Source organism: Mizuhopecten yessoensis, unplaced genomic scaffold, assembly GCF_002113885.1.
Source record: "Mizuhopecten yessoensis strain PY_sf001 unplaced genomic scaffold, ASM211388v2 scaffold9331, whole genome shotgun sequence".
Classification (NCBI taxonomy): Eukaryota; Metazoa; Mollusca; class Bivalvia; order Pectinida; family Pectinidae; genus Mizuhopecten; species Mizuhopecten yessoensis.
In genome coordinates, this window is record NW_018407994.1 from 902,304 (window position 1) to 928,396 (window position 26,093).

Consider the following 26,093-nt stretch of genomic DNA (forward strand, 5'->3'; position numbering starts at 1 on the left):
TCTGTGTGACCTAATGTATGTGTCTCTGTGTCCTAATGTATGTGTCTCTGTGACCTAATGTATGTGTCTGTGTGACCTAATGTATGTGTCTCTGTGACCTCTGTATATCTGTGACCTAATGTATGTGTCTCTGTGACCTGTATGTGTATCTGTGACCTCTGTGTGTCTGTATGTGTATCTGTGACCTCTGTGTGTCTCTGTGACCTGTATGTGTCTCTGTGACCTCTGTGTGTCTCAGTGACCTAATGTATGTGTCTCTTTGACCTCTGTGTGTCTGTGACCTAATGTATGTGTCTGTGTGACCTAATGTATGTGTATATGTGACCTATGTGTGTCTGTGACCTAATGTATGTGTCTGTGTGACCTAATGTATGTGTCTGTGTGACCTAATGTATGTGTATATGTGACCTCTGTGTATCTGTGACCTAATGTATGTGTGTCTGTGACCTCTGTGTGTCTCAGTTACCCAATGTATGTGTCTCTCTGACCTAGTGTATGTATTCATAGGAAGTTTGCTGATGGAAATAAGGTATTATAATTGTTACAAAATAGATAATTCACAATTACTTGATATTATTTATCAAGCATAGAGAATGTATTCAATTATCAATATTGATCTTCAAAAACACTTTTGCAAGAATAGCTGACTCCTAAAATTGAAATTCATGAATGGAGTGATTGTGTTTTTTACATGGATATCTAGAGCAAGTTTGTTGAAGCGATGCCTATTTCCATAATGCCAAACAAAGTCTGGATTATATATTACAAAAAACTAGTATAAACAAGGACTGGATTAGACAGGTTCCAGTTTAGATGGGTCCAGTTTAGACATGGTGTACTGTATAAGGTTTGTCTACGTAATAAACCAGATAACCTTACCACACTACAGTGATGTTAATCATACAAGACAAATAATGTGGGCTTTATTTCGTTTTTTCATTACAGTGAGGGAGTGAGAAGGGAGAACACCCACAAAAATGTTGGTGTCAAGAAGTACGCCTTTAATGCTCTACAGCTCATGTACTTTCCAAAACAGTACAGACCTCCAAACGGTACCTATGGCAACGTACAGGGATAGTACTGTTGCTATGGTGATGTGATTAGTATTGTGATGGAAGGAAGTAATGATGACTTTTGCAGCAATACTTTGGGCATTTCCTAGATGTAATGAATTTTATGTTTATTACCGGTAGTGAAAGTCTTTTCCATACAGATACAAAATAATAGATGTTTATGGCTGGTAGTGAAACCCTCATTCCAGAGATGTTACTTCCTGTAGATGATCTAATGTCAGGTTAAGATGGCCTATGATTAGGCATTGATGACCTAATGTCAGGTTAAGATGGCCTATGATGAGGCATTGATGATCTTATGTCGGGTTAAGATGGCCTATGATGAGGCATTGATGATCTTATGTCAGGTTAAGATGGCCTATGATGAGGCATTAATGATCTAATGTCAGGTTAAGATGGCCTATGATTAGGCAGTGATGACCTAATGTCAGGTTAAGATGGCCTATGATGAGGCCGTGATTATCTAATGACAGGTTAAGTTGGCCTATGATGAGGCAGTGATGGTCTAATGTCAGGGTAAGATGGGCTATGGTGAGGCAGTGATTATCTAATGACCGGGTAAGATGGCCTATGATTAGGCATTGATGACCTAATGTCAGGTTAAGATGGGCTATGGTGAGGCAGTGATTATCTAATTTCAGGTTAAGATGGCCTATGAAGAGGCATTGATGATCTAATGTCAGGTGAAGATGGCCTATGATGAGGCAGTGATTATCTAATGTCAGGTTAAGATGGCCTATGGTGAGGCAGTGATGGTCAAATGTCAGGTTAAGATGGCCTATGATGAGGCATTGATGATCTAATGACAGGTTAAGATGTCCTATGATGAGGCAGTGATGATCTAATGTCAGGTTTAGATGGCCTATGATGTGGCATTGATGATCTAATAACAGGTTAAGATGGCCTATGATGAGGCAGTGATGATCTTATGTCAGGTTAAGATGGCCTATGATGAGGCAGTGATGATCTTATGTCAGGTTAAGATGGCCTATGATGTGGCATTGATGATCTAATGTCAGGTTAAGACGGCCAATAATGTGGCATTGATGATCTTATGTCGGGTTAAGATGGCCTATGATGAGGCATTGATGATCTAATGTCAGGTTAAGATGGCCTATGATGAGGCATTGATGATCTAATGACAGGTTAAGATGGCCTATGATGAGGCAGTGATGATCTAATGTCAGGTTAAGATGGCCTATGATGAGGCATTGATGATCTAATGACAGGTTAAGATGGCCAATAATGAGGCAGTGATTATCTAATGACAGGTTAAGATGGCCTATGATGAGGCAGTGATGATCTAATGTCAGGTTAAGATGGCCTATGATGAGGCATTGATGATCTTATGACAGGTTAAGATGGCCTATGATGTGGCACTGATGATCTAATGTCAGGTTAAGATGGCCTATGATGAGGCATTGATGATCTTATGTCGGGTTAAGATGGCCTATGATGAGGCACTGATGATCTAATGACAGGTTAAGATGGCCTATGATGTGGCATTGATGATCTAATAACAGGTTAAGATGGCCTATGATGAGGCAGTGATGATCTAATGTCAGGTTGAGATGGCCTATGATGAGGCATTGATGATCTTATGTCGGGTTAAGATGGCCTATGATGAGGCAGTGATTATCTAATGACAGGTTAAGATGGCCTATGATGAGGCAGTGATTATCTAATGTCAGGTTAAGATGGCCTATGATGAGGCACTGATGATCTAATGACAAGTTAAGATGGCCTATAATGAGGCAGTGATTATCTAATGTCAGGTTAAGATGGCCTATAATGAGGCAGTGATTATCTAATGTCAGGGTAAGATGGCCTATGATGAGGCATTGATGATCCAATGTCAGGTTAAGATGGCCAATAATGAGGCAGTGATTATCTAATGTCAGGGTAAGATGGCCTATGATGAGGCATTGATGATCTAATGTCAGGTTAAGATGGCCAATAATGAGGCAGTGATTATCTAATGTCAGGTTTAGATGGCCTATGATGAGGCACTGAAGGTTTTTGTTTTAGTTATGAGAAGTTCTCCTAACAGGAAGCAGCGTGAATATTGTATTTCATGTTTTCCACACAAATTTGAAGTGATCATATGCATGGTATGAATTAAGTATAAAGCTCAATTAAGGTGAAAACTTATAATCTACAGTTCATTTCACATAATCATATAAAGAAGTTAATATTAATCAAAACGCGGAACTGTAGGAATTTTAATCATATTTTAATGTATATATATATATATTATTTGTGAAATTTATTTAAATAGCTGTTCTGTATTTATTCTAGAAAATGTGTTTTTCTCATAATTACAAAGACAATATTTTCTGTGTCATAGATATGTCATTACTTAGGAATATATGATATGTTTTTAATGTCTAAAGATGTGATTCTAAGGAAACATATACACAACACAACGGTTTGTACATTAATATCTAGGTACTGTTATTTAATGTACCAATTAGCCATATTGAGATTTTTAAAAGTGTTTTTTTTCCCTTTAGTATCCATAAATTAAAAATATCTAAAGCATAATGATATTTCTAGACAACTTACAATAAAATGTTGTACTTTAAATGTTGGATCTGTCTGTGCTACTGTACCAGTCACTATTTGTGTAAACAAATTCATTAAAAACCTCTTTAATGTTTGAATGTTAATTACCTCAGAATGTTATCAGATAACCGTATATGTTTTAATAGCAGCACTCACCCTAATTGACAGAAGAGGATGGGTCAGGTCACTTAGTTACCCTTAGTTCAGACCTTGTTTCTGCATCAAACGACCCTAAAAACTCATTGTAGACATAATGATTTCATGGCTGTAAAAACATCGAAAATATGAGTTTCAATTTGCATGTCAACACAATAAATCTTCAGAGATTTGAAAAGTTTTATTGTTTTGCCCTCAAGTTTTATACTCTTATATAATAATAATAATTATATTTCAATTTCTACTAGGGCTAATTATATCAAAATACCAAATGTTGTCTGTTTCATTTGCCCATAAAATTGACCAGATTAATATTTAATATTAATTCTGCTGTAAAACTAGAAATATATACCCCTCTTGCATATTAGCCCAAGTTAGCACATTTAACACAGCACAAATGGGATATAAAGCTAGAAGTGTTGGAACCATAATGATGTAGGCAAATTCAACATGAGACAGTTTTATTTACCAGAGGGCAAAAAAATGATGGGACAAAATTGGTCATATTCACCGTTGTTAGAGTAAGATATCTAATAAACAGCCTTATCAACATTCAATATGTAGTTAGGGTATACTTGTGCCATGTTTCCCCTTTAAATAACACACTAGTGTTATCTATGACCGTAAACTTTATTCTTCTGGATGTGTGTACACAGATTACAGAATTACATGTATGATAAAATAAAATCTCACTTAATGTAATTTATAATACTTTGTGTTTGTATTTTTTGCCTGCATTTCATGAGTAGAATCCTTTAATAAGTTAGGATTTGAAATAGTGTAGTTGTTGGTGTTTAGCAAAGATATTTTGTTAGGAATGATTTGACTACCTCATTCAAGTTTAAGTCTTGTTGTTGACTCTAAAGTCTTAGCATAAGTCATATTTAATCAGTGATCTTAATGGGGAAAAGCAGAAATGCTACTATCAAGAAAGGGAAAGTTCAATACAGGAGAGTTGAAGTCCCCATGTTTTTCAGACAATTAATCATAAATACGGCGTCTCTGCTGATCGTATTTGAAAAGGTTGGGAAGCGGCGATTTCGTAGAGTCGATAGTGTCATTTATCTGAAGTTAAGAATGTATAGTAAATAATTAGAGATACGAAAAATATGGAAAGGCTACAAGCCAAACAAAATGACATTTTACTGTACCATATTGCCATTTTGTCACTTTGGATTCATCAGTGGTAATAAGGTCAAAGGAATAAATAGTATCCTGAAGTGTTCTGATGGACGGGTAGAATACAGCGATAAAGGAAAGGTGCCTAAAGTGTTCTGATGGACAGGTAGAATACAGCAATAAGAGAAAGGTGTTTATAGTGTTCTGATGGACAGGTAGAATATAGCAACAAAAGAAAGGTGTTTAAAGTGTCCTGATGGACAGGTTAAATACGGCGATAAAGGAAAGGTGTCTAAAGTGTTCTGATGGACAGGTAGAATACAGCAATGAGGGAAAGGTGTTTATAGTGTTCTGATGGACAGGTAGAATACAGCGATAAAGGAAAGGTGTTTATAGTGTTCTGATGGACAGGTAGAATATAGCAACAAAAGAAAGGTGTTTAAAGTGTCCTGATGGACAGGTTAAATACGGCGATAAAGGAAAGGTGTCTAAAGTGTTCTTATGGACAGGTAGAATACAGCAATGAGGGAAAGGTGTTTATAGTGTTCTGATGGACAGGTAGAATACAGCGATAAAGAAACGGTGTTTAAAGTGTCCTGATGGACAGGTTAAATACGGCGATAAAGGAAAGGTGTCTAAAGTGTTCTTATGGACAGGTAGAATACAGCAATGAGGGAAAGGTGTTTATAGTGTTCTGATGGACAGGTAGAATACAGCGATAAAGGAAAGGTGTCTAAAGTGTTCTGATGGACTGGTAGAATACAGCGATAAAGGAAATGTGTCTAAAGTGTTCTGATGGACAGGTAGAATACAGCGATAAAGAAAAGGTGTCTAAAGTGTTCAGATGGACAGGTATAATACAGCAATAAAGGAAAGGTGTTTATAGTGTTCTGATGGACAGGTAGAATACAACGATAAAGGAATGGTGTCTAAAGTGGTCCGATGGACAGGTAGAATACAGCGAAAAGGGAAATGTGCCTTAAGTGTTCTGATGGACAGGTAGAATACAGAGAAAAGGGAAAGGTGCTTAAAGTGTTCTGATGGACAGGTAGAATACAGCGATCAGGGAAAGGAGTCTAAAGTGTTCTGATGGACAGGTAGAATACAGCGATAGGGGAAAGGTTTCTAAAGTGTTCTGATTGACAGGTAGAATACAGCGATAAGGGAAAGGTTTCTAAAGTGTTCTGATGGATATTTGTGTGTAACGTCATCAATTGCTGTGATACATATGACGTCACATGTCGGTATGTGCGATATACATCGTCTTCCTCGATGTTTACTAACTTCATGGACTGATGTCATATACCTATAGCCTAATCAGCCAATCTGTGCCTATTTGTTACAATAAAAAAGAATTAAAATAGAAATGTTATCCAGAGAAAGTTTCATTTATCACTTCCATTGCAAATATTTAATTCTAATCCAAACATCTCGCGCAAGATACAAAAGTAGCATGCGTAATGCAAATACACTGAAACATAGAAAAGCTAATCAAGATCACTGAAAATATGGATACAATATTGACTTCATTTTTCACCAGCAACCCACACTGATCAATAGAGTGGAAATCATTCCAGGAATTTCTGACCACGAAGCAATGTTTGTTGAATCCAGTTTGAAACCAATAAGTGAAACTACCGCCTAGGAAAGTCTGTGTGATAAAGGTGATTATGACAGCATCAAGAAAGAACTAATAGCAGCATGGGAATACTTTAAAGATAGAAGTGCTGGCATGTCCATAGACGACCTGTGGAACTGCTTCAGATCAACAGTTTCTACCCAGAAGGACAAGAACACCCCAAGTAAGATGTTCAGTAGATCGAAGACCAGCAAGTCATAAATTGATGGGAAGATCAAAAGAAAAATCAGACAGACGAACAGAATTAGAACAAACACGAAAGTTCAAATACACAGAAATTAGTCCGACAATCCTAATGGAAAAATATTGAAAACGTGATAATGATAGGTAAAGAGGATGACAATCAGCCCAAACAAAAATCTTTCTGACGGTATATAAAGGCTCTAAGGAAAGATAACTCCGGCGTAGTCCCCCTGAAGGAAGACGTGAAACTGCATTCCAACGTAGCAAACAAGGCCTCAAAAATACGTGAAGATCTCGTCAAGGAAACATTACCTTTCCTTAAAATGCTTTTCAACAAATGCTTAAAGTTTTGGTCAGTACTAACAGATTGGAAGAGGGCAAATGATATACCAGTCTTTTAGAAGTAGGAGAGATATTTAAAGCTAGCAGCTACCGGACAGGATTCAGGAGCATAGTATTGCGTCATGAAACACCTCGACGAACGCAGTATATCCTGAATGATTGTCAGCACGGATCCAAGGCTAGGAGAAGCTGTGGGACCCAGCTCCCGACTCCCTGCCATGACCTTGCGAGCAACATCGGCTCTGGTCTGCAGACAGATCTCATTATCATGGATTTCTCTAAAGCGTTCGACCGTGTGACATACGGGGACCAACTCATTCCTGGTTAAGGAGCTTTCTAGAAGGATGAACTCTAAGGGTTATGGTAGAAGGAACAACATCAGAAGAAGCCCCAGTCGTCAGCGGAGTACCCTAGGTGACCTGTCTCGGACCTCTCCTTTTCCTCCTATTCATAAACGAGCCTCCTAACATCCTCACGTCTAAGGTCAGATTATTTGCAGATGACTAGTGTTTACAGCGTAATAAGAGGAAAACAAAACAACGACATACTGCAACAAGACTAAGCAGAACTGGCTGACTTGGAATGAAGTTCCATCCAGACAGGTGTAATGTCCTGATGACTACAAAGAACAGGAAGATCACAGAGGCCCATCTCAGTTCCTTGTATACCAGTACCAGCACGTATCTTGGGGTGGATCTCTCAGCAGACCTCACATGGAAACATCATATCGATAGCATATGTAAGAAGACAAACAGCATTCGTTGACTCCTGAGAAGAAAGATCTCCAACGAGGAATCACGACCCGTGCACATTCCACACCTATTCGTCCCAACCTGGAGTACAGCTCATCTGTATGGAATCCCCGCACGAAGAACCCGATTGACCAGCTGGAAATGGTTCAAAGGAGGGCGGCTCGTTACACTACAAACACATACCGTAACACCAGCAGTGTATCTGACACGATACAGTCCTGACAATGGGAATCACTGCAATCAAGACGCCTCAAGATTCAGTTTACAACCATTTACAAAATTGCCCATGATTTATTAGACATCCTAGCCAAGGACTACCTGAAAGCCCAATCATCTTCCACCCGACGAAACCACTCCTTTAAATATTGCTGTCTCTCTTCCTCTTAAAACATGTTTAGGTATAGCCTCTTCCCATCATTTATTCCTAACTTGAATTCTCTCCCAGCTGCTATGTCTGAGGCCGCTGACTTGGTATATTTCAAGCAGGGGCTGTCTTCTCTTGCTTTTTATAGAACAGTCAAAGCTGACTTTTTATTCGACCAATGGCGAGAGCAGCTTTGCCGGTTAGGGCTTGTCCCCAGAGGCCGCTACGGTAGCCGGACTGTTCGGGCTCTTGACTTATAGAAACACACACTATATATATATATATAAACATACACTTTTTTTATATCATTCTCCATTTTTTTTTTAAAGTCAGATGAAACGCTGCGTAACACTGTGTAATATTCAACTAATCGACAAAACAGTGAAAGATGTAGTGATATGGTATGCCTAGCTAATCTGTCTACGTACCGCGTTTGCAAAGTAACGGCACTTTGCGTTGGTTAATAACCATGTATTAGTGGACGATAGACCAGGTGGTTCCATTTGTCGAATGAGAGTATACGTACCTGCATTTGATTTTGTATGTATTGGAAGATTTGCTAACGGGAAAAAATCTCCTTAAAACCTGTCAAGCTGAACTTACCGCGAAGGTGACTTGAAATAGGGTTTGTAGAGCTGTCAAATGCTGATTTCACCATTTGACGAGCGGTGTCGATAGATTGGTGGATTTGATGGATTGAAATACACATCTGGCATAAAGTATGCTTTCAGTGACAAAAATTATAAAAACGCTCAGTCTGTTGTGAAATGAAGACATACAGGCACCACGTAACAAATGTTAGCGTTCGCGAGCAAAAGAACAGTTTAATTCAAATGATTAGATTATCTATGTCATCGTGCTTACCAAATGCGTATGGACACTGAGGTAGACACGAAAAAGACTTTCGTTACATTTTACTTGGTAAAATAGATATGATTAACGTAGGTTTGTACATTAAAGGGGAATACATAACTCGGGATTCGAAAATGTTGGAGAAATAATCAACACAGGCAGCAAACGACCTTCGATAATTATTTGTTTCTACGTTTTCTCATCCTTTAGCAACAGCTAAAAATAATTCAAACAATATAGCAATCGATCCTGTGACCTTTATGAAGAGTAAAGTGTATGCGACCCGTTATTCCTGATGGGAATCTGCGTCATTGGAACCGCTGAGTTATAGCTATAGCTTGGCTCCACTCTCACATTACCGGGAATAATGCGCGATACTGTGATCAGGTCTAATCCTACTTTATAATGAGGATGTAACCTTTATTCTCGGTGATGACGTAGACTCGGGGTCAGGCTACATAGCCACACGAATCCATGTTACATCATTCTAGCAGGTTATCAACTATACACGGCTTTCACACAAATCTAGACTGAGGTTATTCTAGGACATGTGAAGGTTACCAACGCAACAAATTTTAATCGGTAATCAACTATATACACGTCTTTCACACGAATCCATACTCGGGTAAATCTATTTCTAAACATTGTCTTCGCGTTGGTAAGTATGTGCAATATTGTTATATATGTACCGAAATGACTCGATTCAGCTACGCTTTGTTTAATACTTGGTCATAGATGTGCGAGAGTCTATGAGCCCTCGCAATTTCGATTTAAAACTGGCCCACTGCGGCGTAACCAGATGGCTTCCTTTGTCAGCCGCTTGAACAGATTGCTCTCTCTGTCCAAAACTTTGGAGCTAGCTATCCCAGTCAATCCCATGATTTTTCTGTGTGAAATGGTCTGTAATTGCCGATTTATTTATCTGGGACTCCGACTGCTTCCTTTCTGATCGGGTGAATTTCTTTCCTTCTTGGGTTTCCGTATCTTTCCGGTGACCCAAAATCGCCTTCCAGTCCCTCCGATCTACGATGCGTCGCAGTTTTTGCATCCGATTTTGTATACACGTTCCTTAATGTGTTCTATCCTTAGGGTGAACTAGGATATGGCTGCTGCTATGCCATGACCGATCTAATAAGAAGAGCTATAACGAATAGAGAGAAAACGTTACTCGCTAAGGGTATGAGCTATGCCATTGTTCTAGATAACATCCCAGTTGATGATATAGCCACATAACAGGTATGTAAGAAACTAAGCTATGCTGAGGCTGATCAACTGAGCTACCAGGTGATGGGGGGAGGGGGTTGAAATCCACGAAATTACCAACAAGAAATATGACAAAAGAAGAACGGGTCGCACTCCAAACATTAGGCAGAGACAAATCCATTACGAAATTACCAGCTGACAATAGTTCATAGCCTTAGCGAGTAACGTTTTCGCGCTATTGGTGAGCTCCTTATTAGAGATATCGAAAATGAATCTAGTTCTGCATGCGTTCGTTAGCCTTTTGCCAGGCGTAGTCTTCCACAGAATCCTCAAAGTATCAAGTAGTGTCTCGCGATACGTTGGACCCTTCACGAGAAGCTCTCGGAGCTGTGTATTATGGATAACATTTAGATCGCCAGGTCCTACATGTCAAGCTGGACTATAATTATAAGGGAACGTGGAGTAAGAAAATGCTGAAGGTGTCATTATAATAGCATCTAGTCATGTGAACGAGAAACAATGACGTAGAAACAATGAGCCATATCGGGGAGCTAGACGTACTACGTTTATGGGACTAGATACAAAGGGGTGGCAACACCATGTTTCTCATGATTTAACACGCTTCTTCAGGTGACAAAACAGCAACAGGGACGGGTTAGACACTTACATTTGTCAGATAAAGCAACAGGGACGGGTTAGACGACTTATATTTGTCAGATAAAGGAACAGGGACGGGTTAGACGACTTACATTTGTCAGATACAGCAACAGGGACGGGTTAGACGACTTACATTTGTCTGATAAAGCAACAGGAACGGGTTAGACGAATTACATTCGTCAGATAAAGCAACAGGGACGGGGTAGACGACTTACATTTGTCAGATAAAGCAACAGGAACCGGTTAGACGACTTACATTTGTCAGATAAAGCAACAGGGGCGGGTTAGACGACTTATATTTGTCAGATAAAGCAACAGGGACGGGTTAGAAGACTTACATTTGTCAGATAAAGCAACAGGGACGGGTTAGACGACTTACATTTGTCAGATAAAGCAACAGGAACGGGTTAGACGAATTACATTCGTCAGATAAAGCAACAGGGACGGGTTAGACGACTAACATTTGTCAGATAAAGCAACAGGGACGGGTTAGACGACTTACATTTGTCAGATAAAGCAAGACGCACTGAAAACGTCAGGCATAACCCAGGAAGTCGTGGAAAAAACAACAAAGTATAAGTTTGGGATGATCATCACATTTATTTTGATAAACAATATCAAACAAATAATTGTTTTCTGTACATAACATGTACTAACACTGTAATATTATTGTTATATAGAGATGGTGTGTAAACACGCTTTAGATAAGAACTTCATGTACAATGTTCATATATAATGCCGCGGTCAAACACTAAAGACGCTTCATATAGGCCCCATACATAATGTGACGGATGTACAACGTAGCCCCTCATATACATTGTAAATATCAATACATTGTATCAAGACGTATATACATACATGTATCAATACAACGGACGTGCAATGTAGACGCCTCTCAAAAGTTTATATATTTATATAACGAAGGATATAAAATCTTAAACAAATTCGATGTTGTTTGAAGGCAACCATTGAGCCCTTTTCCCTTCCAATGAAGTAGTCAGGTTATTTGTAAGGCTGTCCTCGTTGCTATTACAAGAGTTGAGGGTTAATGATTTAAAGCTGAATTTGAGTGTTAAATATAATATATCGATAAATATAGCTTCAGGATTATTGCAAAAAAGAAATCATCAATTTAAAACACATCATATATCTTGTACAACTCAAATTTAAAGGTATTTTCGCTGATCGTATCTCATAATACTAATTCTTATTAGATATAAAAGTAATTAATATAGAAATATGTACCAGCCATTACAGTGCCTGTTTTTAAAACACTGGCGTATTTTGTCCATAAATATCTCGAAATGTCCCTTTTAAAAATTTGATGTACACATGAAATGAATGAAGAACGATAGATTGTCTAATGGAGGGGTGAGTGAACCAGAGGCAGGATGATGACCTCAATATAGACGTTATACAATAGTGCTGATGTTAACACTACACTAACTAAACACCATAACCAACTAATATACCCACATCATCATATACTGACTGACAACTATGATGAAAACTGCAAAACTTTGAATCTTTATCTGCAAGGTTGTGTTTACAAATCGAAACTATCCAACATTTATCTGACACCTTTATATTCCCATAATGTATACCCTAACATCTGGGCACATGTACAGTAACCTAACGTGTGTACTGTAACCTAACATCTGGGCACATGTACAGTAACCTAACATGTGTACAGTTACCAAATGGGTGTACAGTGACCAAATGTGTGTACAGTAACCTAACCTTTGTACAGTAACCAAATGTGTGTACATTACCCGAACCTGTGTACAGAAACCAAATGTGTGTACAGTAACCAAATCTGTGTACAGTAACCAAATGTGTGTACATTAACCAAATGTGTGTACAGTAACCAAATGCGGGTACAGTAACCTAACATGTGTACAGTTACCAAACGGGTGTACAGTGACCAAATGTGTGTACAGTAACCTAACCTTTGTACAGTAACCAAATGTGTGTACATTACCCGAACCTGTGTACAGAAACCAAATGTGTGTACAGTAACCAAATGTGGGTACATTAACCAAATGTGTGTACAGTAACCAAATGCGGGTACAGTAACCTAACATGTGTACAGTTACAAAATGTGTGTACAGTAACCTAATGTGTGTACAGTAAGCTATCGTGTGTACAGTACCCTAACATGTGTACAGTAACCTAACATCTGGGCATATGTACAGTAACCTAACGTGTGTACAGTTACCAAATGTGTGTACAGTGACCAAATGTGTGTACAGTAACCTAACCTTTGTACAGTAACCAAATGTGTGTACATTAACCAAATGTGTGTACAGTAACCAAAGGTGTGTACAGTTACCTAACGTGTGTACAGTAACCTAACGCGTGTACAGTAACCTAACGTGTGTACAGTTACCAAATGTGTGTACACTAACCAAACTTGTGTACAGTAACCAAATGTTTGTACAGTAACCAAATGTGTGTACATTAACCAAATGTGTGTACAGTAACCAAAGGTGTGTACAGTTACCTAACGTGTGTACAGTAACCTAACAGCTGGGCACATGTACAGTAACCTAACGTGGGTACAGTAACCTAACATCTGGGCACATATACAGTAACCTAACGTGTGTACATTAACCTAACATGTGTACATTAACCTAACCTGTGTACAGTAACCAAATCTGTGTACAGTAACCAAATGTGTGTACAGAAACCTAACCTGTGTACAGTAACCAAATTTGTGTACAGTAACCAAATGTGTGTACATTAACCTAACCTGTGTACAGTAACATAACGTGTGTACAGTAACTTAACGTGGGTACAGTAACCAAAAGTGTGTACAGTTACCTTAACATGTGTACAGTAACCAAATGTGTGTACATTAACCAAATGTGTGTACAGTAACCAAAGGTGTGTACAGTAACCAAATGTGTGTACTGTAACCTAACCTGTGTACAGTAACCAAGTGTGTGTACAGTAACCAAATGTGTGTAGAGTAACCTAACCTGTGTACAGTAACCAAGTGTGTGTACAGTAACCAAATGTGTGTATAGTAACCTAACATGTGTACAGTAACCAAATGTGTGTACATTACCCGAACCTGTGTACAGAAACCAAATGTGTGTACAGTAACCTAACATGTGTACAGTAACTTAACGTGTGTACAGTAACTTAACATGTGTACAGCAACTTAACCTGTGTAGAGTAACCAAATGTATGTACAGTAACCAAATGTGTGTACAGTTACCAAATGTGTGTACACTAACCAAACTTGTGTACAGTAACCAAATGTTTGTACAGTAACCTAACCTGTGTACAGTACCCAAATGTGTGTACAGTAACCTAACCTGTGTACACTAACCAAATGTGTGTACAGTAACCAAAGGTGTGTACAGTAACCAAATGTGTGTACTGTAACCTAACCTGTGTACAGTAACCAAGTGTGTGTACAGTAACCAAATGTGTGTACTGTAACCTAACCTGTGTACAGTAACCAAGTGTGTGTACAGTAACCAAATGTGTGTACTGTAACCTAACCTGTGTACAGTAACCAAGTGTGTGTACAGTAACCAAATGTGTGTAGAGTAACCTAACCTGTGTACAGTAACCAAGTGTGTGTACAGTAACCAAATGTGTGTACAGAAACCTAACCTGTGTACAGTAACCAAATGCGTGTACAGTAACCTAACCTGTGTACAGTAGCCAAATGTGTGTACAGGAACCAAATGTGTGTACAGTAACCTAACCTGTATACAGTAACCAAATGTGTGTACAGTAACTTAACGTGTGTACAGTTACCAAAATGTGTGTACAGTAACCAAATGTGTCTACAGTAACCTAACCTGTGTACAGTAAACAAATGTGTGTACAGTAACCAAATGTGTGAACAGTAACATAACCTGTGTACAGTAACCAAATGTGTTTCCAGTAACCAAATGTGTGTACAGTAACCTGACCTGTGTACAGTAACCAAATGTGTGTGCAGTAACCAAATGTGTGTACAGTAACCGAACCTGTGTACAGTAACATAACGTGTGTACAGTAACTTAACGTGGGTACAGTAACCAAAAGTGTGTACAGTTACCAAATGCATGAACAGAAACCTAACGTGTGTACAGTAACCTAACATCTGGGCGCATGTACAGTAACCTAACGTGTGTACAGCAACCTAACATGTGTACAGTAACCTAACCTGTGTACAATAACCAAATGTGTGTTCAGTAACCAAATGTGTGTACAGTAACCAAATGCGGGTACAGTAACCTAACATGTGTACAGTTACAAAATGTGTGTACAGTAACCTAATGTGTGTACAGTAAGCTATCGTGTGTACAGTACCCTAACATGTGTACAGTAACCTAACATGTGTACAGTAACATAACCTGTGTAGAGTAACCAAATGTGTGTACAGTAACCAAAGGTGTGTACAGTTACCTAACGTGTGTACAGTAACCTAACGTCTGGGCACATGTACAGTAACCTAACGTGGGTACAGTAACCTAACATCTGGGCACATGTACAGTAACCTAATGTGTGTACAGTAACCAAATGTGTGAACAGTAACATAACCTGTGTACAGTAACCTAACATGTGTACAGTTACCAAATGTGTGTACAGTAACCTAATGTGTGTACAGTAACCTAACGTGTGTACAGTAACCAAAAGTGTGTACAGTAAACAAAAGTGTGTACAGTAACCTTATGTGTGTACAGTTACCGAACCTGTGTACAGTAACCAAAAGTGCGTACAGTAACCAAAAGTGTGTACAGTTACCAAAATGTGCATACAGTTACCAAACGTGTTTACAGTTACCGAACCTGTGAACAGTAACCAAATGTGTGTAGTTAATAAACATGTGAACAGTAACCAAAAGTGTGTACAGTTACCAAATGCATGAACAGAAACCTAACGTGTGTACAGTAACCAAAAGTGTGAACAGTAACCTTATGTGTGTACAGTTACCAAAATGTGTGTACAGTAACCAAATGTGGGTACAGTAACCTAACATGTGTACAGTAACCAAAAGTGTGAACAGTAACCTTATGAGTGTACAGTTACCAAAATGTGCGTACAGTTACCAAACGTGTTTACAGTTACCGAACCTGTGAACAGTAACCAAATGTGTGTACAGTTACCAAATGCATGAACAGTAACCTAACGTGTGTACAGTAACCAAAAGTGTGAACAGTAACCTTATGTGTGTACAGTTACCAAAATGTGCGTACAGTTACCAAACGTGTTTACAGTTACCGAACCTGTGAACAGTAACCAAATGTGTGTAGTTACCAAACCTGTGAACAGTAACCAAAAGTGTGTACAGTTACCAAATGCATGAACAGTAACCAAACATGTGAACAGTAACCAAATGTATGTACAGTAACCAAAAGTATTTAAAGGTAAAAAGGTAACTAATCCATGTTATAGGTAATCAAACATATTGACAGGTAACCAAATGAATGTACCGGAAACAAAATAAGTGAACAGGTAACCTAGCATTTGTAATTGGTAACCAGACATATGTACAAGTAACCAAACGTGGTTCAAGTACCAAAGTTTCTGTACAGGTTACCAAAAATCTTGACAGGTAACAGAAAATGAGCTAGTAACCACATACATTCACAGGTAACAAAACTTGTACAAGTAATTTACTGTGTTAAAGGTAATTAAACATGCATGCAGGTAACCAAACGTGTGTACAGGTATTCAGGTTAACAAATGTGATCTAGTAACCAAAGGTGTTCAGGTAACCAACATATATTTACAGGTTACAAAATGTGTGTATAGGTAACTATCCAATGCACATGTGCTAAGGTAACCAGATGTTATTCAGTAAAAAATGTGTGTACAGCTTATTCCAAACATATGCACAGGTAACCATACAAAAAGGTGGGAGTTATTTGTTGGTCATTTTCAATCGTTCACATCATCATGTCTTGCTGTCAGCTTTCCTAGCTTTAGCTTTCTAAGCACAGGAGCCTCTTCCTGGCTCTGTAATAAGCACGGGAGCCTCTTCCTGATTCTGTAATAAGCCCTAAGTGCAGGGGCCTCTTCCTGACTCTGTAATAAGCCCTAAGAACAGGGGCCTATTCCTGACTCTGTAATAAGCCCTAAGAGCAGGGGCCTATTCCGGACTCTGTAATAAGCCCTAAGCACAGGGGCCTCTTCCTGACTCTGTAGTTAGCCCAGGGGCCTCCTGTTTTCTCCTTTATGTAAGCCTAAGAACCTACTTCTTAGTTGTTTAAAGTGGATACTGGACCTAACACTCAACAGGACTTCTTAATAGGAACAATGAAGTGGGCATATTACTATAAAAACAATATACATTGTCTTCTGATGTTTGTTGATAAGGTAGGAATGGTGAAATGATCATACTTGTCACAAATATCTATGTGAACATATCTGAAAACCACTTTTAAACTTATTATAATATTGTATTATACAATAATTTTCCTGAGTTTGCTAACATAATGATATTTACATATTTACATTATAGGCTTTCTGGAAAACCAATTGAACATATTCTTAAGAATTTCAAGATACACATAACAAGTTGTTTACATATCCTGTTAACAAAGATGTAACAATACCAATACACATAATAAATGCACTCAATCAAAACAGTAATGTTCTGACCCAAAGATCAGGACCAACAATTTTATATATTGAACACCAGGGTTCAGGAAAGATCACATTGCCAAGCAATTTATCGCTAGCAGTTTAAACAGGATTAGGCTAATCCAAGACCAGATCATTGTGTCTTGCTCTGATAGATATATATATATTGGAGTGTCCCAGTATATATACACAAACAGTATCCCTACTTAGTATCCGAGTATATATACACAAACAGTATATCTACTTAGTGTCCCAGTAGATACACACAAAGTATCTCTACTGAGGGTCCCAGTAGATACACACAAACTCTATCTACTGAGGGTCCCAGTAGATACACACAAACTCTATCTACAGAGGGTCCCAGTAGATACACACAATCAGTATATCTACTGAGGGTCCCAGTAGATACACACAAACTCTATCTACTGAGGGTCCCAGTAGATACACACAATCAGTATCTCTACTGAGGGTTCCAGTAGATGTACACAAACCATATCTCTATTTGACCTCTCAGTGCACATTTCCTATCATCTAAAAACATAGCTGCATCTGATGAAAATTTATATTATATAATTATGAAACAAAATATTCCTGGTCAGAGGACAATTAAGGAAATGATACAATCAGTGTCAATAAGCGTTTTTTTATGAATTATGTATAATGTGTATATAATAGATCAGGCTGTTTGAAAATGATCGCTGAAAAACTGTAATTTGCTTGTATTGGTCTTAAACATGTCATGTGACCATCAAAATAGACTTAATTAACAAATATTTAATTTAGATTCTGAGGTAGGTAAGTATTAAGGTGGGTTGATCTGACAGATTTTAGTGCATTGTTCATTTCATACTAGCATCAATGGAGACCAGTGTGTTTGGACAAGCCTGTCTACTGAAGAGCATGCTAACGACTGGAGGGCACCAGCTGCCTTACTCATACCTCAGAATGTAGACAAAATACAAATCAAAATATAATAAAAAAGCATCACTTTGTACAGGGTTATAAATTGTATAATCAGTGAAAAAGGAATGAAGAAGTGAAGATGAAAATAATATAAGAAAAAAAAATAAACAGGAAAGAAAATTTGATAGTTGCCCTATGTGTATAGTCGTCTGCAAGCAATAGCCAACACTAACTTATGCTCAATTTACATCCTAAAAGGTATTAGGACAGGAAGTCCCGATATAATACACTTGTATGATCATTTACAATGAAATCTTAGTACATCAACACAGGTGAGGGATAAATTTGTATGTCCATCATGTCATGTACAGAGGATGGCAACAAACAGTGCTATAGTTTGATTGGCTAAAAACTTGGTGTCTTATTAGATCTAAATAAAACAAAATGTAACTGAAAGAACAATAAGTATGGATTTTACTGAAGCCATTTCATGAAGAAATCTTTTCATTAAATATTGCATTTCACTAATTGATAATTATTCAAACTAGAGTTGGTAAATTTGAATATGTTTGTTTCTAAATTTCTGTAATGTATGCTGATCAAAACTAACATTCAGGGGAACTCTTACAAACTACAATTCAAAATACAGTATATTCAAAAGAATAATGTTTAAAATCACATTTTAATATTACCATCCAATCTTTAACTATTATTTTTACTTTATGAATTTAAAGAAAACAATAGTATATATATGTTTAACAGCATCCTGATACCAACTGAATTACACTGTACAAAGGATGACCAGGTACTCATCCTCACTTCTTACAAAAATACTTGATCATTTAACACTCTGCGTCATCTCGACTCTATAAACAGGTGACCCCCCCCCCCCCCCCCCCCCCCCCCCCCCCCCCCCCCNAAGGAGATCACAAGTCTCTCCTAACTTCTATATTTAATTCTCCCACCACTGAGTGGTGACAATAATGCTGCCATATTTCAACTCCTTATATTAACTTTTGTGTCATGGTAGCTAGGACTCCTGAATGGAGACCTTAATATTGTGCTGAATATCTTCTGAATGTTGACTTTCATGTCACAGTAACCAAGACTCATGAACAGTTACTTTTATATCGCTGTGGACTACTGAACAGTGACTTTCATGTTGCAATACCCACAACTTCGGACTCTCGTACCAAGGTAAATAATACAACAATTTGTAAATAGTGGCTTTTAAAAGCAGAAACTATTTTCAAAACCTTCCCTGTTTTTAACTTATTTATAGCCCTGCTGTTTTCCAATCCTATACTCAACCCCTCAAGGTCAGTGATTTCACACCCGAACCCTCTTTACAAACAACTTATTCCAGGTCTATACTCTCATATTTGGAAAGACTCCTCTTCAGATTTACGTTTTCTTTCTTTATTTTCTCAAGTTGTTTTTTCATTGTCTCATTTTCTGATTCCAAAAAGGATGCCCTCATTGCGATCTGGTTTTCTTTGATGCGCCGGGCATCTCTGGAGCGCTTAGCAGCAACATTGTTCTTCTTACGGCGATTCCAGTATTTGTCATCTTTGCTATCTTCAGGAACAAAAATCTACAAAATAATTGTCACAATATACAATAATGATAATTATGTGGTTGATTCAGCTGATTGTCATATCTTTATTAAAAGATCACAACACACCATTTAAAATATTGATAAAACCAGTGGCCCTATAGTCTATAAAGTCCAGCAGCCCTATAAACTCCATTACAGAATATACCAGGAAATAGAGATACAGAAAGAATGTTTACGAGTGGTATTCCATAGGTCATATGTAAACATGGGTCCTGAGGGCTTGTATCATTTACCCGGATCTTCAAGTTATCATGGCAAAATGTTTCGATTGAAAGTATTATATTCACTTTTCCCATAATACAGCATTCAATTCCATGGTCATCAGTGATTTTTGTAAAAGAAACATAATAGATGAATCCTGAACAGGTTTTTTTCCAAAACTTGTATGAGTTCCATTAGTAAGGTAAGGTATATAATGGGTTCTCAAAGAGTTCCGCCAAAATTTGATTGCCACACACATATGTGTGCTTCATAGCAAATTTGGTTGAAATAAAATCAACTGTTCAACAGGCTTCTCCGTTTGAACCCCCCCCCCCCCCTCCCCAATCCCAAGGTGACAGCAAGACCCTATGGCAATTATGGTGGCATGAATGTTTTTCTCTTCGCTTTCTCTTATATAATAGCACAGGAAACAATTTAAAATCAATTTTCTCACTTCTGCTTATTACATCAGACAATTGTTAAATAAGATTAGTGTTGACTGTCTTTAGTGAAACATGATGCCTACCTTGCGAGACTTTTTAATTATTGGCTGTGGTTTCAACTCTTCCACAGTGAACCTCCGTCTCTTTGGGTCGAAATTATGTCCTGTTTGTGATAAAAAGAAACTGTTATTTTCATATTCTAAATCAAATAAATAATTTATGAATAACATTAAGACTTCCTGTACAACTTGACCATCCTGAAATCTGGCTAAGTAATCTTTACCAAGTTTCTTTTGACACATGTACAGAGCTAAGAATGAACACAGATGGAGACCTAGCTTTTAAACCTTTTATCTGATCTGAACGGAGGAAACTGAAAAATATGCTTTCAAATATTTATTTTTTTGTAATTTAATACCTGGTGACTTAAATTTTACTGATGTATATATTTTCAAAGAGAAACTCAAAAATTGATTGATTTACACTGTAAACTCAGACATTTGTTTGTACATGTACACTAGTACTGTACCTGGTATGGTCGCTAGAGCTAGGTCTTGATCATCCACCTCGAAGGCCACAGGAACATGGCCTGGACTTAATGACCCGGTACTGCTACTGGGAGAGAGTACCGGGGAACTCATCACATCATCTGTAGGTGTAACATGATCTAAAACAAAAACCATGACAACTTGATTGACATCTCGACAGGAGATAAATGTGTAGGGTTGCTGGTTTTTGTTCTCAGATATCTGTCTGAGTCATATCCATTTTAATCATGGACTTTTGAATTGTAAGTGATCATTATTTCATCAAATAACTAAAATGAAAGAAGCAAGAAACAGTGAAAGCTTTAGAAGTTTTAGACCAATGAAGCAGAGAAATGTAACTGAAGAGATATCGAAGCACCTGTAGTTTAGAGGGCACCAATAAAACAGTGAGTGATTTATTTAGTCTTATTATAAACAACATGTTGGAAATAAAGAATTGTTTTTTGAGATTTAAGAAATGAACACATTATGTAAATAAGTTCAGAATAAACAGCCATGGGTCATTATGTATAGATACTTAAGTATACAGAAATTCCTCTGTATGAAGGCCATGTCAGGTGATCCTACCCAGTCATAATGGAGTACTCAATCTGTATATACTGATATAGGGTCTTTATTAAGTAATCCCTCATCGTAGCAAAATCATTAAATTAGCAACTCTTTGCAATTACTTAATTTGGATGACATTGCATATATCTGAGCTTAGAATATTATGTTAATTACCAATGGTAAGCAGGGACCGCACAGTTGGATTGGGCACTTCTTCGGGCGATTCAGGTTCTTTATTGAATAACTCCTTGATGGCATCGCCCGGAGGTGACTGGGGACCACTAATCATGGGGTTAGTCCTGGCTATAGGGGAGGACGGCGGACTGTTTATCAGGGCTGCAGGGGATTTCTGGGACTGGTCAGATTCTCCACCAATTGAGTTATCATTCAGGTCCGATGGAATGCCGTTTTCTGATAAAAATTCATCCAAGTCCATGTATTCCAACTGGAAATTCTCGTCCTGCAAGCTGCTGCTGCTCCATAAGTTAGGGCCAAGAAATGCTGAGGTTGGGTCGAATGAGCCATTGCCGCTTTTATCATTCTTGTGACTCTGATCTGTAAAGATAAATAATGACAATGAATTGAAAATTATATATCTATGAAATTTTCATCGTCCAATTTTGATATATTTAAGCTTAAGGTTGATTAGGAATTTGACAACGTTTAAAAGCATAAGGGTTTTGGACTGAGAATGGTACTAGTATGTTGGAAATACCAAAGACGCAGAATGAAAGAATTTTCAAATCAAACTTTATCAATGATTATATACTTGTCTAGATCAGACCTATCTTGATAGTGCATTAATGAATCAGTTTTACCTGTTTAAGTTGGAGCTGTTGGAGCTGTATGTGTGTGTGTGTGTGTCATCAATGTCCAATATTCTGGTGTTTTTGTTATGGAAGGGCAATCAGAAGGGTAAAGAAGGCAATACAAAAAATGTGCGAATTCATTTTTAATACTGTATGTGCAAATTCATTTAAACAAAATTATTTTACATTGGCATTGTGTTTGAGTGGTAGAGGTAACCCATTAATTACATTATTTATCATTTCATAGTGATTGTGTTGACTAGCTTTGTTACTGAGAGTAATAAGTACAAATTGTGATAGTGCAGTATTTGGGCAGTAGCTTCAGGTTATAATGTTAACTATTGTTGGAGACCTGTCGGTGTAACTCTGATCATCAACCCACTGTCCTCCAATCAGCTCTATTCACCTCCCTACCTGTAAATCTTACCAGGAGTGATGACATAACATGCCTTGGGCTTTGACACCAGGTGTACATGTGATCTGGGGACCATTTAATTTGTGATCTGGGGACGAATACCACTACTTATGCACTAATGTAACACAAAAAATATTTCTCTTTTTAAATTTGGTGATATTTATATTATTTTAAGATAAATTATTGCCTTTTGGCGTTGCAGAAGTCTAAATTAATTTGGACATCAATAGGCTAGAATAACTTATGGATAGATGTTATAAGTATTGTTCTCTCAAAACGCGATGACACTTGTTCTTTTGTATTTTATTGCATTTTGGAGTCTCATAAGTCATAATTTACTTTGACAACAATGTATATTGAAATAACTTAAAACTATATGATATAATAAGCCGACAAATATCTGGTGAAACTTATTCCAAGGTTTATATAATATTGCCTTTTCAAGTAACATAAGTCAAACTAGCTTTGACAGGAATGTGTTAAAAGGTATAATAAGCTAAAATAAGCTGACAAACATTGAGCTTTTTAAAATTGACAACTGTTTTTAATGTATATTTTAGTGTATCATAAGTTGATTAACTTTGGCTGGATATTGATGTAATTTTGTGTACATTTTATCTGTTTTATATGTAGATCAATATGCGACACTTGAATAAAATAATTTATTATTTATTATTATTATCATTTTCATAATGTATCTGTTGTAGCTCTTAGACAACTTTATATACCAAATTATTATCATGTCAACCCAACTTATATCAAAATGAAAGGAATATTAATGTACTCAATTATAATGTAACACGGTACTCTTAACTAAAGTTAGTAAATTTATACAAAGAGTAATGAAGCTTCTTAATATCTAAATTTATGAGTTAGCTAAAAGAATTATTGAAATGGGTTGACTTGTTATTGTATAAATTGTATCATGTGTCATGTTATGTGTGTACTATGTCCATCAATGTATATACTAAGTAATATGTGACCTCTTGTTATATGCACGTATACGTGTGGCGTGAGTGTAAAATAAAATTTGACAAAAATCAAGTCAGCCTAAATCTTCAGGTGACATGTCTAAATCTCCAGGTGACATGTCTAAATCTCCAGGTGACAGGTCTAAATCTCCAGGTGACAGGTCTAAATCTCCAAGTGACAACATTTTGAATTGTCCTGGTTGGTAGTTTGTTGCAGGAATTACAACATTTTTCATGAAAAGGATCTTAATTCCTAAAGATGAATTTACCTAGGTGTAAAACTTACTTGTTTGAAGATTAACTAAAGTACAGATATTATTAATATTTTTTATTCAATTTTGATTGAACGTTCATTGTTCTGTAACAGGAAAGAGAATAGTGTGCTTCCACCGGGGATCGAACCCTCGATCTCCAGGTTCCTAGTTAGACGCTCTACCACTGAGCTAAAGGGAAATTCCCTCTATCTTGAAGCTTGAAGTCGACCTTAATCCGATGTACAATTGAACCCTGCCACACTACTCCCCCCTTTTAAAATGTGTTCGCCCTCGATCACCACAACCCAGGTTCTAACTCCCTGTCACCACAGTGAGGGCCACGGACACCATTTGTAACAGGAAAGAGAAAAGTGTGCTTCCACCGGGGATCGAACCCTCGATCTCCAGGTTCCTAGTCGGACGCTCTACCACTGGGCTAAAGGGAAATTCCCTCTAGCATGAAGCTAGAAGGCGACCTTAATCCTGTGTACAATTGAACCTTGCCACAGTTCTATTATAAGGTATATCCGTGATATATTTAACAGAACATCAGCTATTCACACCAGGTTCTGATTATGGTATCCTTGTTACCGGTATTTAGATTGTCATATATATAATTATTAGTGATTTCACTTGCATGTGATAAAATATCATTTAAACATAGTTTAAACATACAGTATATTGATATTTAAACATACAGTGTATTTATATTTAAACATAGTGTATTTATATTTAAACATACATTGTATTTATATTTAAACATACAGTGTATTTATAAGCTTTCATCTACTTATTAACACACAAGCAAGCAAGCAAAAAAAGCAAACAGTTTCCCAATAGTCATAATTTTATTATTTCCTTTATTACTTCTGCTTCTATTATTCCTTACTTCTAACATCTAAGAAAATAATGAGCGCTCAACAAAATATCCTACACTGCATGTTACGAGCGCGGACAAATATTACCACTAGAAGCTTACAGTAGAAGGAGTACGACAGTTCCCTTATACTTAACATGTAAATCAGCACTCATTATATTGTACATAGTACGCGTGACATCGTGTTGGTTTAAGTACGCTCGGCCTTGTTTACTCTGACTGCCAAACACTGGCTCGGTGACCTGTGCTGAGAAGTCCTTACTTTTCAGTACACATGTACCGACCTTGGTGCCCATGTACTGGACAACGAATGACCTTCACCTGTTGACGTCGTACATCAGTGGGTGATAATGTAGGTCGTATGCATTCAAACATTTATTAACTATGATAAATAATTAAAAAATTAACAATTTTCTCAAATGCACCAAAATATTTCCAACTTAGGCGGTTCCCGGATGGAAAACACTCAGCTGATGCAATTCGCTGCCGAGGTAGCCACGGGCTTATGAAAACATCAACAAACCTACAAAAGCAAAAATTAACAAAATCGCATAGATAGAACGTGGTCTTACCTTTCAGGTTCGGTGCTGTTTGTAGTTTAGGATTCTCCAATAACTCCTTCAATGTAATCCCCTGCTGACCAATTCCAAAGAACGACATCTTGCTCGCTGAAAATAAACAACCAACACTGTCAGTATAAAATGCGAGTGATATAAATAGAACTAAAGGAAAAAACAACCAATCAAAGCAGAGGATACTACCGCTGAAGTGTTGGGTCACGTTGCAAGGCACGAGATCTTGATCGAATCCAAACATGGGTCAAGATTGACCGCTGTCCACTTTGATGTACTATATATACACACGTAAATTTAATCTATACACACACACATGCTCTAAAACGTGAGGTAGTACACTGCCAGTGTAAGGGTTTTGATAAGACTGGACTTTCAACAGGGGGGNTGCCCAAAATTTTAAACTCAGAATAAGACAGATATTTGCACTTATCTAA

General features: G+C 37.5%; 2 protein-coding genes and 1 long non-coding RNA gene across 4 annotated transcripts in view; 1 reads left to right on the forward strand and 2 right to left on the reverse strand.

Annotated features, from left to right (window-relative positions):
• LOC110457829 (type I inositol 3,4-bisphosphate 4-phosphatase-like) overlaps positions 1 to 1,540 on the forward strand; it is a 67,574-nt gene extending 66,034 nt beyond the window's left edge. For both annotated transcript variants that reach the window (XM_021509256.1, XM_021509257.1), the window contains exon 25: positions 946 to 1,540. In XM_021509256.1, the coding sequence (XP_021364931.1) occupies positions 946 to 1,078 (133 nt within the window). In that variant the 3' untranslated portion in view covers positions 1,079 to 1,540. The remainder of the gene's footprint in view (positions 1 to 945) is intronic.
• Positions 1,541 to 13,348: 11,808 nt separating this feature from the next.
• LOC110457825 lies at positions 13,349 to 15,862 on the reverse strand. Its single transcript, XR_002463726.1, has 3 exons — positions 15,451 to 15,862; positions 14,985 to 15,073; positions 13,349 to 13,500 (listed from the first exon to the last, which is right to left on the reverse strand). It is a non-coding gene; the product is annotated as an uncharacterized LOC110457825 (long non-coding RNA).
• A 3,462-nt stretch (positions 15,863 to 19,324) lies between these two features.
• On the reverse strand, positions 19,325 to 25,795 carry LOC110457824 (thyrotroph embryonic factor-like). The gene is made up of 5 exons (XM_021509250.1): positions 25,657 to 25,795; positions 21,933 to 22,313; positions 21,191 to 21,328; positions 20,745 to 20,824; positions 19,325 to 19,993 (listed from the first exon to the last, which is right to left on the reverse strand). Exons 1-5 carry the CDS (start codon positions 25,742 to 25,744, stop codon positions 19,757 to 19,759), a joined length of 924 nt encoding a protein of 307 aa, XP_021364925.1. The 5' UTR covers positions 25,745 to 25,795; the 3' UTR covers positions 19,325 to 19,756.
• Positions 25,796 to 26,093: the final 298 nt, after the last annotated feature.